General features: G+C 35.9%; 1 protein-coding gene across 5 annotated transcripts in view; it reads left to right on the top strand.

Annotated features, from left to right (window-relative positions):
* Positions 1 to 14291, top strand: part of LOC120513356 (ABI family member 3 binding protein) — a 139883-nt gene that overhangs the window by 46320 nt on the left and 79272 nt on the right. For 3 of the 5 annotated variants that reach the window (XM_039732698.1, XM_039732697.1, XM_039732696.1), the window contains exons 7-14: positions 2119 to 2170; positions 2554 to 2616; positions 3644 to 3739; positions 4039 to 4116; positions 9272 to 9352; positions 10664 to 10738; positions 13288 to 13353; positions 13852 to 13926. In XM_039732698.1, coding sequence (XP_039588632.1) covers positions 2119 to 2170; positions 2554 to 2616; positions 3644 to 3739; positions 4039 to 4116; positions 9272 to 9352; positions 10664 to 10738; positions 13288 to 13353; positions 13852 to 13926 — 586 coding nt within the window. The remainder of the gene's footprint in view (positions 1 to 2118; positions 2171 to 2553; positions 2617 to 3643; positions 3740 to 4038; positions 4117 to 9271; positions 9353 to 10663; positions 10739 to 13287; positions 13354 to 13851; positions 13927 to 14291) is intronic. The other 2 variants (XM_039732700.1, XM_039732699.1) reach the window with 1 other exon arrangement.

Genomic DNA, 14291 nt, shown 5'->3' with positions numbered 1-14291 from the left:
TGTTTCATAAAATGTTTGAGATTAGCAGTCCTGTAAGAATATGCTGTATGTATATGGTAAGAAGTGAGATGCCTGACCTATGGTATAATTTACATCTCTCATTTTCCTCTGAAAATCAGGAATATATTATTTGCCATCTTCTTTCATGATGACAGCAGTTGTTTAAATAACTGATGTTCGTAATACCTATATGTTTTATATTCCCTATCTGAAAAATATGATTGATAGTGCCATTCCTACAGATGATGGGCTGACATTTCCAAAACAGTTTGTATAAGTAGTAAATATTACTAGGACTATCTAAATTAGTCACTTTGTGGAAACTGAGAAGAAAGCTTTGACAGCATGGATAGATTTCAAGTGCAGCAGTTACAGATTTGTGCAGATGAGCAGTCAATTATAGCAGCTGGAGAATGTGGATTTCATTCAGTTATTCATTCCTGAGAAAAAACCTACATTTTTAATTTATTTAAATGTATTTGGAGTTGTTATATTGTTATCATTGTAGACATCCATTATTAGTCAACAAAGAAAGAATGCTCTTGTCAATATAAGAACTGTTTACTAGTAAAAAAGGCTGATAGAAATTATGATTAGAAGTTCTACAGTAGAGGTTACACAAGCACTTACTACAACTTCAGAGCTGTGTATTTGATTGTAAGGCTGCTGAGGAGAAATGCAATAAAATGAATGCCTTCTTCTAATATATGCATTCCATCCCATTTGTTAGTCACATGAATAGGAGGGCTACTTCAAAAGCAGATCATCTGTAACATAATTTTTTCACTAGAAAACAAAATGGAAATGTAAAAAAGGAAAAATAAAAAAGGAAGATTATTTTAATCTTCATATAATGACAGTGATTGAGCCATGTTCACACCAATGCAAAACTGTTATTAGGTAGCAGACAGGAACCATAAAGTTGCCTTCATCCATTTCCCCAAGGAAAGGTCCATCTCACTTGTGGAGATTGGCCTTTTTTCCAGCTTCTTAAACTTTTTTATGTGTTTAATGTGTACCCAACCATTGTTTTTAAAGCTTTTCAGACTTATTTAGAATAGAACAAAAATAGCTATCTTTGGGTAAATGACTAGCACTTTGTCATCAAATGTGACTTCTCATGCAACTAAGTGTTCTTTCACGTGAAGTAAGCCAGATGTCATAAAGTGCAAAATTAACATTATCTGATTCTGATTTCAGCAGAATGTATTTAGCATGGAAGATGATTGTCGGAGTTTTCTTTCTTGTAACTCAAGTATAACTAAAACAATCCCCTTTTAATGTATGTAGCATTTTTATGTCATTAACATTACAGTCTACCTTCTCTCATAACTTGAGTGTATTATTAAGCTTTCAGAATTTGTTCGTAATTCTTATCTTTGTTGTCAACTGTTTTGTTTTATTAACTGTGGGGTCCATTCATGTATTTCTTCTTTTTTTTATGGTATTAGTATAATTTGATATTCACATTTAGGCAAGATGTTGTCTGGGTCAAAGAGGTATGAACAGTATAAGAGTCCAAGTATTTAGCATAAAAATGTAAGAATCATGTGGGTGGCTGGCCACTTGTGCTTTGGAAACAACTCCACTAAATACAATTTTTCTGAGCTAATCTACTTTAATCAGGCTATGCACCCAAGAGTGCTGATGGTTTACAAATGTGCACCTGGTTCTGGAATAGTCTATGTTCTAAATATAGTGTTCCTGAGAGTACATTTGTGTCCTGTGACCAAATTGTAATTGCATATGTTTCACACGTTTTGCTATAGTTAAATTTTAGCTTTTCTTCAGCATTCTGGACTACTCCCCAGGGGGTGCTCCAGAGATCCTTAAGAGAAAAAAGAATTGGGGTTTCCTAAGCTGTCAACTACTTTGGTTTTATTGAGCAAAACATCTCAAGCTGATAGAAAAAGATCAAAATGCGATATTACAACATTAGCCCGTGGGAACTGAAGCAATAGCACAACCATCAGGGACCAGGGCCAGAGCCATATCCAGTGTTAACTTGGGACAGGCGTGGTATTGGATTAGAACCCTCTATTTTTATTACTCAGTTCAATTACTATTATGGCAGTTCTCCCAAGGCACTACTTTTATCCATTTTTTCTCTTTTTTCAGATTATACTGAGTGATAATAAGAAATTGGTCCCTGTCACAATAATCAAACAAAGTAAGTTTGTGCATTTTTAAAAATGTATTTTTATACTCTGCAAGAGTAACTTGAGACTAAAATGAGTGTCAGGGCATTGGGATGTCCTGCAGCTGGCCCTATAATAACATAAGCACAGAATGTCAGTTTCACCACAATTAATATGCCAGGAGAAAGAGATGCACAATTAGGAGGCGATGTAGAGGAAACAGAGTTTACAGTCTCTTAAACTGAATGTAAATACAGAAAGGATTAAGGATGCAGATGGCATCCTCATCTGCAAATATTGAGGAAAGGGTTTTAGAATGCTGAGGTTTGTTTCAGGTTTGGTTTTGCTTCCAATTTCAGTTTTGTTGTTGTTGTTGTTTTAATTAGCTTCTAATATCCCTGTGTTGTCTCCACAGTTATTCAAAATCGGACACAGTCAAAAGCACCAGATAGTTCTTCTCTCCCAGGAGCAATATTAGGTGACTAGAAGATATTTTTATTATTTCTCTTAACCCCCCGGTTGAAACTTAGAATTGTGCAAATGCTTTTAATTTTCCTGATCTTAATTGTTTTTCCTTGCATATCAAAGGGTATTTTACAGCTGGTGCAGACAATATTTGTTACATTTTATGGTGGTACAGATGGTTCAAGAATGTTGTTTCTTTAGTGAAGTAGAATCATTTCATTGTCATTGTATTTAAAAGAAGACACTGTCACTGTTTAAGCCAAGGAGTTCTTTCACACTTCAATTGAAGTTCTATGGCAAAGATCTTGTTGAGATGAGGGATTGTTCTTACTGGGCTTTTAAGGTAGCACAGTAACATCACATCTACAGTCACAAACCTGATATATTAAACTTACAGAAATCTTGCAATTAGAATTTGATGTTAGATCTCGGGCATTACTGTTTCCCTCCAAGCCATTCAGTTTCATGTTTTATGTTTTTGTTTCACCTATAAGAATATGCAATATTGGCTTAGAACACTAAACCAGGGGAAAGTCTGTCATACACTGTGGTGAACTACTGGTCTGCCTGAAATTTCCATGAAAGGCTCACTGCACCATGTACCTTGTGACCAATTTATTCCTGGATAAATTATTTATTCCTTTATATATTTTCTATGACTGCGTAACTTTGGCTGAAGTTTTTTTGGTGTGAGTTTCAGTGTATTGATGTGAGTCAAACCCACACATACTAACCCAGTCTAGTTAGTCTTGGCCCACCAGACAGAATCTATCAGTGATGCTGCAGTATTCCAGAGTTGTGTGTTCCAGTGTCAAATGGTTTCTAACTCTGATAAATCATGAGATGGTGGTGATAGAAGGAGTGGTATAAAAGGGAAATAGCACCAAATAGGAGAGATAATTAGAGAATAAAAGAAAATAATTTTCCAGATATTCAGACTGAGCTCCCAGTGGTTCAGTAGTAGTTACTCACATATCTCAGAGAGCAGACTGTTTGCTTTCATGACTTCTGGAATTAATGGCATGCATCTTTCTCTGCAGTGCACCTTATTGTTCCCGGCCTCAATGAAAGTCAGCAGAAACTTCCTCCTCTCCTGACAATAGATGACATACCTCAAGCATCCAGGAAAAAACTGGGTAAGCAGAAGTGCTAAACAAATGAGAAATGCTGAAAAATATTTTGCACTGTAAAAATAATGATTCCTAAGTAATTTTATTTTTAAAGTATCTTTTAATGAACAAAACCAAAAGCGCATGTGTTTAACATAGCTTGGAGTGATTGTGCAGTGGAAGCTCATTGGGTCCTGAAGGTACTCAACTGTCCACATTTATCCACGTTGGCTTACTTAGTCAAACTAAAGTGGGACAGAAATAAATCTGTGGTAAAAGAGAGCAGATATATCTTTGTAATTACTCTCTAATGTCTGTTCTTTTAGCTAAGAATGAAACTGGACTATGGCCTGCTGAATCCAAAACACCAGAAGTTCAAGAAATCTCCCCACAGTCCCTTCCAGGTAATGAAAATTCTGTTTTTAGAAACTCTGTAGAATTTCTTTGCCAAATACATAAACTAAAATGAAACCCAACTTTGTGCTCTACAGTTAAAATAGTAGTTGGAAAACAGGAGGATAGTGGCTGAGTTAGCAAGGAGTGGTAATGTGGATAAAAATCCGAATCTAATTTTGGACGAAAGTTTCAGGTGATATAATTATTAGGTTTATAAAACTACTTAGAATTAGAACCATACTTTGTGGTATGATGGATGCCTTGAAATTTGAAAAATGGCAAAGTGAGTGTTTTTGTGTAACACCGAATACTTTATGAATTTGTATGAAAAATACAGTCATATATTTTAACATGTTCAGTCTGGGAGCGGGGGAGGAAAGGATCGGAAAGAGCTGAATTGTTCAGAGTCAAATGATGAAGATCACTTATCACCCACTTTACTGACCCACATTTCATAATTGTTTAAGAAGGAATATGCCTATCTTCATTTTCTCTAGTCTGACTCTAATCCTATAACTGAGTTTAAGTCTTGGTTCTGCTGTCACAAGAGACAATAGCTGGCTTCTGCCAACTTCTTTGCTGAAAGGAAGAAGGGATGCCTGAACAGTGGCAAGAATTTAAAGCTAAAAAGCAATTTGAGGAAACAATGACCGAAGGTTTGCTTTGGTCTGGTTTAGACATATTATGTGATCTTGCTGGCATTACTGTCTTCTGTCTGTCAAGTCTTTCCTGGCTGGATGAAGTAGTGTAGCATGTGGTTTCTTTGACATCACACGACTCAGACAGATACTGCCCTTAAATATGATTGTGTTTATTGTATTCCTTAAGTATATTAAAAAATGCTATGCTCAACTTCATCATAGCACCTTAGTCTTAAAAAAAAACAAAGCGGAATAAAAAGCCCTTCAAAAATGCATAGGACATTAAAAAGGGGTAAAGAAATGCAGCAATATCATGTAATCATTGATAGCAATCTTTCAGACTGACTGATCCATATTTTTTTCTTCTGTGAAAATGTTAGAACTTTATTTTCTACTCAATAGATATATTTTCCAAATTTTACTTTAAACCATTCCTTCCTGTCTGCAAAACCTTCATAGGGATGGCTCTTTTCTGTTCATCCTAAATATTAAGAGGGAAAACATTGATGCCTCTTCACAAGAATTTATTATCAAAGGACACATTGAAAATGTGTGGATCCTTTTCAGAGAGCTGTAAGGAGTCTTTTTAGGTTGTTTGATTGGTTTGTTTTCTCTTACAGTTCAAGGTCTCTTGTGGAATTAAATTTTTTTACTATGTTACTAGATTATTTACCTTAAGTAACTTCTGTTTAAGAACTGGCAATCTGAAAATGTATTTTCTAGAACTTTGCCATTTTTTGTAAAAGTGAGAACTGAATACATTTGTATGGTTCGTTCTCTGTCAGAATCCATATCCTCAAATCTCAGCCCTCAAGCTTGCATTCATCTAATCAGAAGGTGTCATTCCTTGTTGATGGAATGTATTGGTTAGTCAGCTAAAGGGTGTGAAATGTGGAGATTAATTTCAATTTCCTTTCCTTTCCTTTCCTTTCCTTTCCTTTCCTTTCCTTTCCTTTCCTTTCCTTTCCATTCTTTATGTACCAACATGTAGAATTTCTAACCATAAACAGTGCCGTGTCTAGACACAGCACAGAATTGGGTGTTTATGAAGTTGGAGAAGTTTTCATTACTCTGGTAATAATTGGCAAATACTCTCTTTCCTTGTAACAATTTAGTGATATTTTTTTACAACTAAAACCATTCTTATTGCTCTCACACCAATAGTTACTTACTGAAATATTTAGAATAATTTTCATCTTCCATTTCAAGCTTCCTTTGTGGTTTTGCTTCCATGCCTTTCCTTCCTATGGTGACCATTCCTTTCAGATATTATTTGTTGATTTCTTTCAGATATTATTTGTTGATCTCAGCACCAGTGCCTCATGTTAAAGTAAGAGTATGTCACACTCCATTGTGATTATGGTATTTCAGTTAAAGAGAAAAAAAAAGGAAGTCAGGAAACAGGGAAGTGAAAATAAATCCTTTAAAAGAAAAAATGTTCTTCAAGTGTAATTCTGTCTTGCCATGGAATATGGAAAAATAACTTGTCTGGCTAAAATGCTGAAGTATTCTTTTGTGAGTAACTTAGGTGGGAGATCTGAGCACCAACCCTTTGCAAGGGTTGCATTTAAACAGTTTAGTATATAGACATAATTAATTGAGTTTAGCAACAGGACATACTTCATTATATTTAATTCAGACATTGCTGTTTGAAAAATCATACTGGATTCTTTGAGTAAGGCATAATAATTATTTGCTGTGGAAGGTTTAAGGACTGGTGCCAGGCTGGCAAGAGCACAGTGATTTAGCAGGAGCTCTGTGCTGTAGCAGCTGTTGTGTCATCAGCCACGGTAGAAGGGAAGAAGGGAGCTCCAAGAATTTCAGCAAGCAGTCTATCTGAAAGGCTCTGTGGGCTGGGCTGCTCTTGTATTCCACTGGCTCTTCATCAAAGGGTGTGTTCTGTGATGTGACACAGTTTAGTAACTTTTTTTCATCTATTTGTCTACCAGGCATCCCATAATTTTCTTCATTTCAACCCTCCCCTCCCTTGGCATGCATTTCCATGGAAAGACTTGTTAGTAAGCGCTTTCATTCTTTGTTTTTCCGGGCTTGTTACAATATTTTCCACTCGGGACTAATTTATTCATAACACAACAGCTCAAATCTCTAGTGATTTCCTCAATCTTTGAATTGTTGTCTAATATACCTCAAACTACTGCTAAAACTTTTTTTTTCTCTGCTAAATATGTCTTTCTATTAACTTCACAGGGAAATTGGAGCTCACCAACCCTTAGAAATACACATTAGAGCACATTAGTCTGGGACATAAAAGAACTAGTGTCTCTCTTTTTTTTTTTTTTTAAGGCAAAAAAAGAAAGCTAGTTATTTATGTCAGGGGTTGTACTACACATTTAGTGAATTAGATTTGTGAAATACGGAATAAGCTTGAAATGAAAAGTGCCACCTGTGACTCCATTAACCAGGGTTAATGCTCAGTTGAAATAACTCCTTTGCTGCCACCTCTCCCAAGTTCTGCTCCTCCTGTCCTCCTCCTGCCCTCTGAAGAGCTCCCCTTATGCTCACAGGGTATATCAGGAATGAGATGAATATTTTCATCATAATGTCTTTCACCATCACAAAGATGAAAACCAGAGGAAATGGTTTAAGAAGCATTGCCTGGGTGCATTCTTGCTGTATTCCATGCTGTGATGATAAAATAACTTGGCTGTGTTGATGCTTTACTTTACAGACAGCCTTGAACCACTTCAACAGGCCTAGCTTACCTGCTGCCCTGGAATACTCAGAGGCATTTCTCTTTTCTCTAATTTAGCTTTCAGAGCCTAAACTTTCTTCTTCCTGTATCTTCTTTTTAACAAAAATGTCCGTCATTCCTACAATGTTTTGTGCAAAACTGAGGCCTTGGTTTCTTTTGTTCTAATTCTAGGCATGTTTTATCTTGCTCAGCTTGCTCAGCAAAGACACATTTCATCTGAGTGTAAACCCTCTGACTTCTAAAAAAGAAAAAAATTCAAAATATCATGAGTTGTGTATTTGCTTGTATTTGGGGTTTTTTTTCATTATTGCACCTCACCAACAAGAAATGTTAGATTTTGAACTGCTCCTGAGGTACAGGTAGTTAGTTGTTCCTTCAGTATTTCTTATGAGTGAATTCTCTCCCACAAGTTTCATAGAGAGAAATGCTCTGCCTTCTCTGGACAATGAATTCGTCCTTGCACTGATGGCAGTGACAGCACTGTGACTGGCTTAGAAGATGAATTGAGCCATAACAAATAGCATCTGTAAAGGCTTCAGACTATGTGGCACATACTCCAAACTAGAAAATAGTGTAATTGTTGTAACCGTAATATCATCCAAATCCTAATATTTAAAAGTAGGAAACAGCACATTTTATTTTCACTAAATGAAATAAGAAGCTTATAAACCTCCATGATCAGCTCTTGCTTGAACTGTGTTAAGTAGATTGTGGAAAAAGCTTGGAGAGCATGCAGGAAAAACCACAATGTCTTCTAATGTGTCTCAAAAAGAAGAAGCTTATAAACCTCCATGATCAGCTCTTGCTTGAACTGTGTTAAGTAGATTGTGGAAAAAGCTTGGAGAGCATGCAGGAAACTTCTAATGTGTCTCAAAAAGAGAGTGATCTTTTATTAAATTAACACTAAACTTAGTGCTATATTAATGCCTACCATCAATATTAAAGATCTCTTCCAAGTAGCTACATGCACTAAATACTGTATAGTTTGCTCTGTGGAGGGCATTAATGTGCTTGTGGCATTCAAGGCTGAGACCTTACCATTCTGTGTTCCATACCCATAGGCCTTGGCATTTTACAGTCTTAGATGACCAATTCTGAGTGCTGCATGACTGATTAAACACCTCTGGGATCTCCAGCAAGATGCAGAGGAAAGAAGTGACCTTGACTTGCTATTGGCATTAATTGTTATGTGAAACAGCTTGCAGAGTATATTAAAATATGGCCAGCAATTCAGTTTAGGTGCATTTAATTGCTGTTTAATAAACTGCCTGTGTATTACTCTAAAAATATACAACTAGAAGAATGAATGAAAATAAAAACCTATTCTATAACCTAACAAGTTATATAATTACTAGAAAATTGAAAGATCTGGGATATTACAAGTGAGTATTATGTTCCTGAAAATTTTTATATTAGAAGTATTAAAAATCATTCAGAATAACAGGGAAAATATTTGTAAATATTTTGTGTAAATTACTTTGTGATGTAATGGATCTTGTTTATAACCTATTATAATGAATTTAAGAGGCTGTAACAGAAGTACAGTGTGAATTTCTGACCTTACCTTTGCTGTTCATGACTTTTATTTTCTTTTGTTAATATAAAATTCCAGCAAAATAAATACAAAGCATCATATAAATTTCATATCTGAAAACAAAAGTAAATATTAATCACAGTGAAGTTGAGCTGCTGTAGAAATCGTTCTAATCATGTGGTATGAAATGGTGACAAGAAAAGCATCAGTTTTTGTGTCGTAAATCAAGAGAAGTTCAGGGGGATTTTAAATGACATTAAGCTTCTTTCTTTTAGCTCAGGCTGAGAAAACACACGGACCTGAAGATTTTAGACCGACACCTAAACCCAAATTGGTTCCAACTCAAAACATACTGGGTAACTCATTTTTCTGCTTTTTACATTCTTTCTGCATTAAACACTTTTTTACCTTCAGCAGAATTTTTCTTCTACTTTCTGCATCCTCTTTGTGTTGGCTCCAAAGGAAGTCCTGATTAAAATATTCTGGTTTCTTTTGTGGTTCCAGTGACTAATACTGGGATGAATTGTAAAGCAGGGTGCACCTAGCTCTGGCTGAACTGTGACTTTCACAGATTTCACTGAATGATTCAATTTGATTTTTGAATTTAATGCTTTCTGTCTATGTGATGTGCATGTTTGACATAACATAAAATTTCCATCTGTAAAATTTACCTCGGTGATAGAATTTAAATAATTACCTCCTTGATTTTCTTCTGATTACAGATTCATTTAGGTAACACCAAGAGCAATGAGTAAGAACAATTTTATATAACATGTGATGGGATATAACTGCATTTGCCTTGAAGGAAAGAGAAGCTCTACTGATTTTTCAAATTTTTTATCTCAATGTTGTATGGTTAGTTTTGTGTTAGTTTTGTGTAACACTTATTTCATTCTGTTATTCAGAATTTTAAATTCTCTAATGTTGATTTTATTGCTTGTGTTTTCTTCCCTAAGCCATGCAAAATTATGAGGACAAATCTAAACTTGAAGTTGTCTTTAATTCTATTTTTTTTTTAAGCTTCACTTAGATTTTTCTAAAGCACAGCTAGCCTGCATTCAGGAGGATACATGATAAAGGGAAGGACGAGGAATGTTTGCAGGACTGAAATGCCGATCTTCCCATGAAGAGGACTGCTAATGCTTCTCAATAAATGCATTCTACACAATCCTGTGAATTCACATTAATATCTTACTTGCACTTTTTTTCTTTTTTCATTTAAATTTGACAGCAGATTTCCAGAATGTACTGAAGTGAAACCAGTAATCTAATTTCATTTTCATTTCTAATTGCCTTTTTTTTAACCATACCCAGCGTTCCTTGGTTTTGTTATGTTTCAAATATTAAAATAGGAAAACTAATCAAGATGGATCATTGATTAATTTTAAACTAAGTGCTTATAGTTACTGACAGATGTGCATTGTAAAATTCCCATTATTAATGGATCTTTGTTTAACAATTAGGGAGAAAAGGGCTTCCTTCATATTCCCCGTACCTTTTTAAGTGCCAATTTATGTGGGTTTTTCTCTAGGTTGGAACTACTGTTTCTTTTTTTATTAATTCTCATTTTTTTCAGGAGTGAGTGGTCCAGAAGCCAAATACAAATCCATGTTGTGCCTTGTATTATTCTTAATCAAGAGACATTTTGGTTCTTTTTCTTATCATAGCTTCTAACGAAATACAGCTACTTCCTTCTGGATCCAGAATCCCTGATGCTCCAAAAAGTCCATTGACAGAACATGGTAATTACTTTCTTTGTAAATATGAGTAAAACCTTTACTGAAAAATTATCTTCACAAAGCTTGCTCCAATAAGAGAAGTAATGTAATTAAAACAGTAACACACAGATGTCTTATATTGTGCCCTTTTTGTGGTGTGGTGTACACCCCTTCATTACATAATTGGACCCTAAGCTCAGTGCTTTGATGCTTGTGTTGGTGATGAGTGGGGATATTCCAGCAAGTTTTGAGCATCTGGAGTCCTGTGCTGGGAAGAATATGATGTTTGATGCTTTCTTCCTCCTCCTTTCTTTCTTCTGCTGGGAGACATCTCAGATATGAGCTCACTGCACAGGGGACCATTTGTGTGTGGTAGATATTATTTCTGTGTCCTTGTTGTTACCCTAAATTAATTTTTGTCCAGTTCCAAGTGTGCAGTTTTTACAACTGATGTTATTGAGTTGTCTGTGGCAGGGGGTGTCCAGTGCCAACCTTAGTCCCACCTCTCACCACCTCGTGCCTCTGCTCCTCTACATTGTACTCTGTGTTTCCCTTTCTCGAGACCTCTGATTTCATAACAGTCCCGTATTTTCTCTGTGTTTGTGTTAAAACAGCTCATTCTACCAGAACTATTGCTTGTTGTTGCTTTCATTATTCATAGATATTACACTAGTTACCTGGAGGGCCCTTGAATCAGATGCATTTCTATGTTATTAAGCATAAGTCAAGAAGTTATTATAGAATAGTGCTGGCTTATTAGGACTGCATACTTTTGCTTAATCTAGTCTGCAAAATTTAAATATAATTTCCAGGAACACCTCTTAGTTCTTGAAATGCATATTTGAAGTAGATTCTCAAGAACATGAAAATAATCTTCATAATCTGTTCTTAATTTGATAGATATTTTTGACAGCTCTTTTCCAGATATGTTTGAGGGGATGGAAAGAGACATCTGGTTAAATCCAGATGGATTCCAGCACTGGAAAAAGAGACACACAATTATTTAAGAGCCTATTTGCTATAAATGTAGCTGAAAAACTCAAAATTGTTAGGGATGTGAAGTATTTTTTCTTTCTATAAAAAAGAAATAATAATCTAATCCTATGTTGGTCTCAGTGTTAAAGGTGGAATAATAACAACATTTGAGGAAAAAATAAGTGTTTTCATTCAAGCATTTATTATGGTTTTGTTCTCATGTGCTCCCTTCCCTTTGAATAGTTTCACTTGGTAAAAGTAGGATTTCATTATGTGAGGCTAGGCCCAGCCATTGGGTCAAAGGGAGCATCTGTGCTCTCCATGAAATCACTGTTGAGGACAAAGATATTCTGTGAGAGTCAGGGCATGGTTATACAGAGGAGATTTCTCTGCACTGTGTCTCTGCATGCCTTGATCACCTGCTGTCATAAAACCAGCAAAGAAAGCAAAATTTAATTTATGAAGTTCAACTGTGTGTGACCTGTATTCTGCCCTAGTTCCCCTGAAGAACTTTTTTCTTTATTTTTCTATCTGGATTGTGCCAGAGGGAGATCTCTCCTTTGTTTTGTAAACTTCCTGTGTGGTCAGTATATTTTGGATTCAAATGTTTTTGAAAAGATAGATTTGTGAACATGCCTTCAGTGTTCTGAAGCCTTTGGGAGATCTCTTCCAGTTCTTGCTGGGTGTAAAAGGATCAATAGAAGCTTTTGCCAAAAGCTGTGAATCATACAGCTTTTGTTGGCAGTGTTTTCTTCTCTAGAAATATAAAATAGAATGGTTCCATTTGCAAGGGACCTACAGTGATCATCTGGTCCAGCTGCTGAGTCCGACTACATCAGGATAGTAACCCGGGATCCAAATTGTTAATGTGGTAAGGTAGATTGAAAGTAAATGGGAAAGCAGATCCAATGTGTGAAAAAAAGGCTGTTCAATTTTTGACATGTATATTCATATTTCCTGTACTAGAAATGAACACTACACCTAATTATTTGAATGAGGGTTTTAACAGAAAGAAAAATGCTTACTGACCAGTACACACAGCTAAGTAGGATCATCAGCAGCACAGTAGTGCAAAATCTGCACATGGTGGAAGCTTGTTCATGATGACTTTTGGGTAAGAGTGCCCAATTCCATCTTGACTCCATTTTCATTAAAGCACACTTCAGGTTTTCCATACTTCAAAGTGAAGGAACCAAAAGGTCTTTGTAATAATCCTCATCACAGATGACAGGTAGTAGGCGTTGTTACTAACTTCAACAATTATTTCACTGATTTCATTGTACTACTCTTATCTTTTACCATTACCACTTCTTTAAAAATAGTTATACATACTGCAGTTGTGACTAGAGACCTGCAAGTGGTGTGAATATCAAATGTTGTGTTGTAGCTGCCTTGCTGTGAATAAAATCCTCTTAAGTAATAAGGATTCAGCTTGATTAAATAGGGTATGCTAAATATGAATGGGGTAGAAATTAATGGAGCAAAGAGACATTCAAACAAAAAAACCCTTATTAGTTACAGTTGAAATTAGATTTTGTATCACTTGCCAGAATAGTCTGTCTTGCAATGATAAAATTTTGTTTCATGTTTGCTCTTAGCTACGCAGAGTCCAGCCTTGAAATCCATATCTCCACCTTCTGCAGAAAAAAGAGAGATGGAAATGGGTAAATAGCAGATTAGTTCCATGATTTTTTTTCCATTATCTTGGCATCATATAGATCTGCAAATTTTAATCTTGGCTACCAACATTCACAGAGAGCTGCTTATTCACCATCCTTGTGTCTGTGTAACCACCTGAAGAATGTCGTCAGCTTAAAAACTGCCCAAAGTCAGTGTTGTCAGTGTTGTCATATCTCGTCATCATCTTATTTCTTTTGGTATAGCTGCAGCTCTTACCCAGAAAACTTAATAAGAGAGAATTCCTTGCTGGTAAGAGTTCTTTCAAGCATGTGGCACTTGCATTCCGAGGCCAGAAACCTGTTTTTCCAGCCATCCCCTCCCCTTGTCGCAGCCATTGTCTCACATCTCACTTGAGGCCATCCTCCATCTTGCTCAGCTTGGCGTTGCCATCCTCTCGAAATGCACAGCCTTGCTCAGCTGTTTGATGTTGATCCATCAAGTCATGGCTCTCTTAGCATTTTAAGCTTAGATTCTTTTTTCAGCTTTTGAGGAAAAACAGACTGTTTCTTCAGGATCCAAACCGTCCAGTACCATGGAAATGCAACCAACCCGACCCGGTAATGGTCCTCATGAGGTTAATTCTCCTGACAGTTGGGAATTTTTGGAGCAGACAGTGCCCCTCATGAAATAGTTTGTTCAGTTTGACATAAATGAAGAATAACTGTGGGTATGAAAGTACTGCATCAAGTATTAGATCTCTTTATTACAGTCTATGTGAAATACTAAGCTAGTGATTCAGGAGGTTTTTCCATGTTTGGCAACAGCATGTAATTCTTCATTTTAAATGTAAATTGGATTTACTATAAATATCAAATTTAAATAGGACTGTCCACACCTGAGTTTCATAAATAGAATATCCTGATTTGCTGAAGAATTCTGAGTTGTAAGAGATTAATGAAAACCAAAGGACTTCCAACATATT

The sequence above is a fragment of the Passer montanus genome, unplaced genomic scaffold (genome assembly GCF_014805655.1).
Source record: "Passer montanus isolate IOZ18808 unplaced genomic scaffold, ASM1480565v1 scaffold80, whole genome shotgun sequence".
NCBI lineage: Eukaryota > Metazoa > Chordata > Aves > Passeriformes > Passeridae > Passer > Passer montanus.
This window is presented reverse-complemented; position numbering and strand designations above follow the sequence as displayed.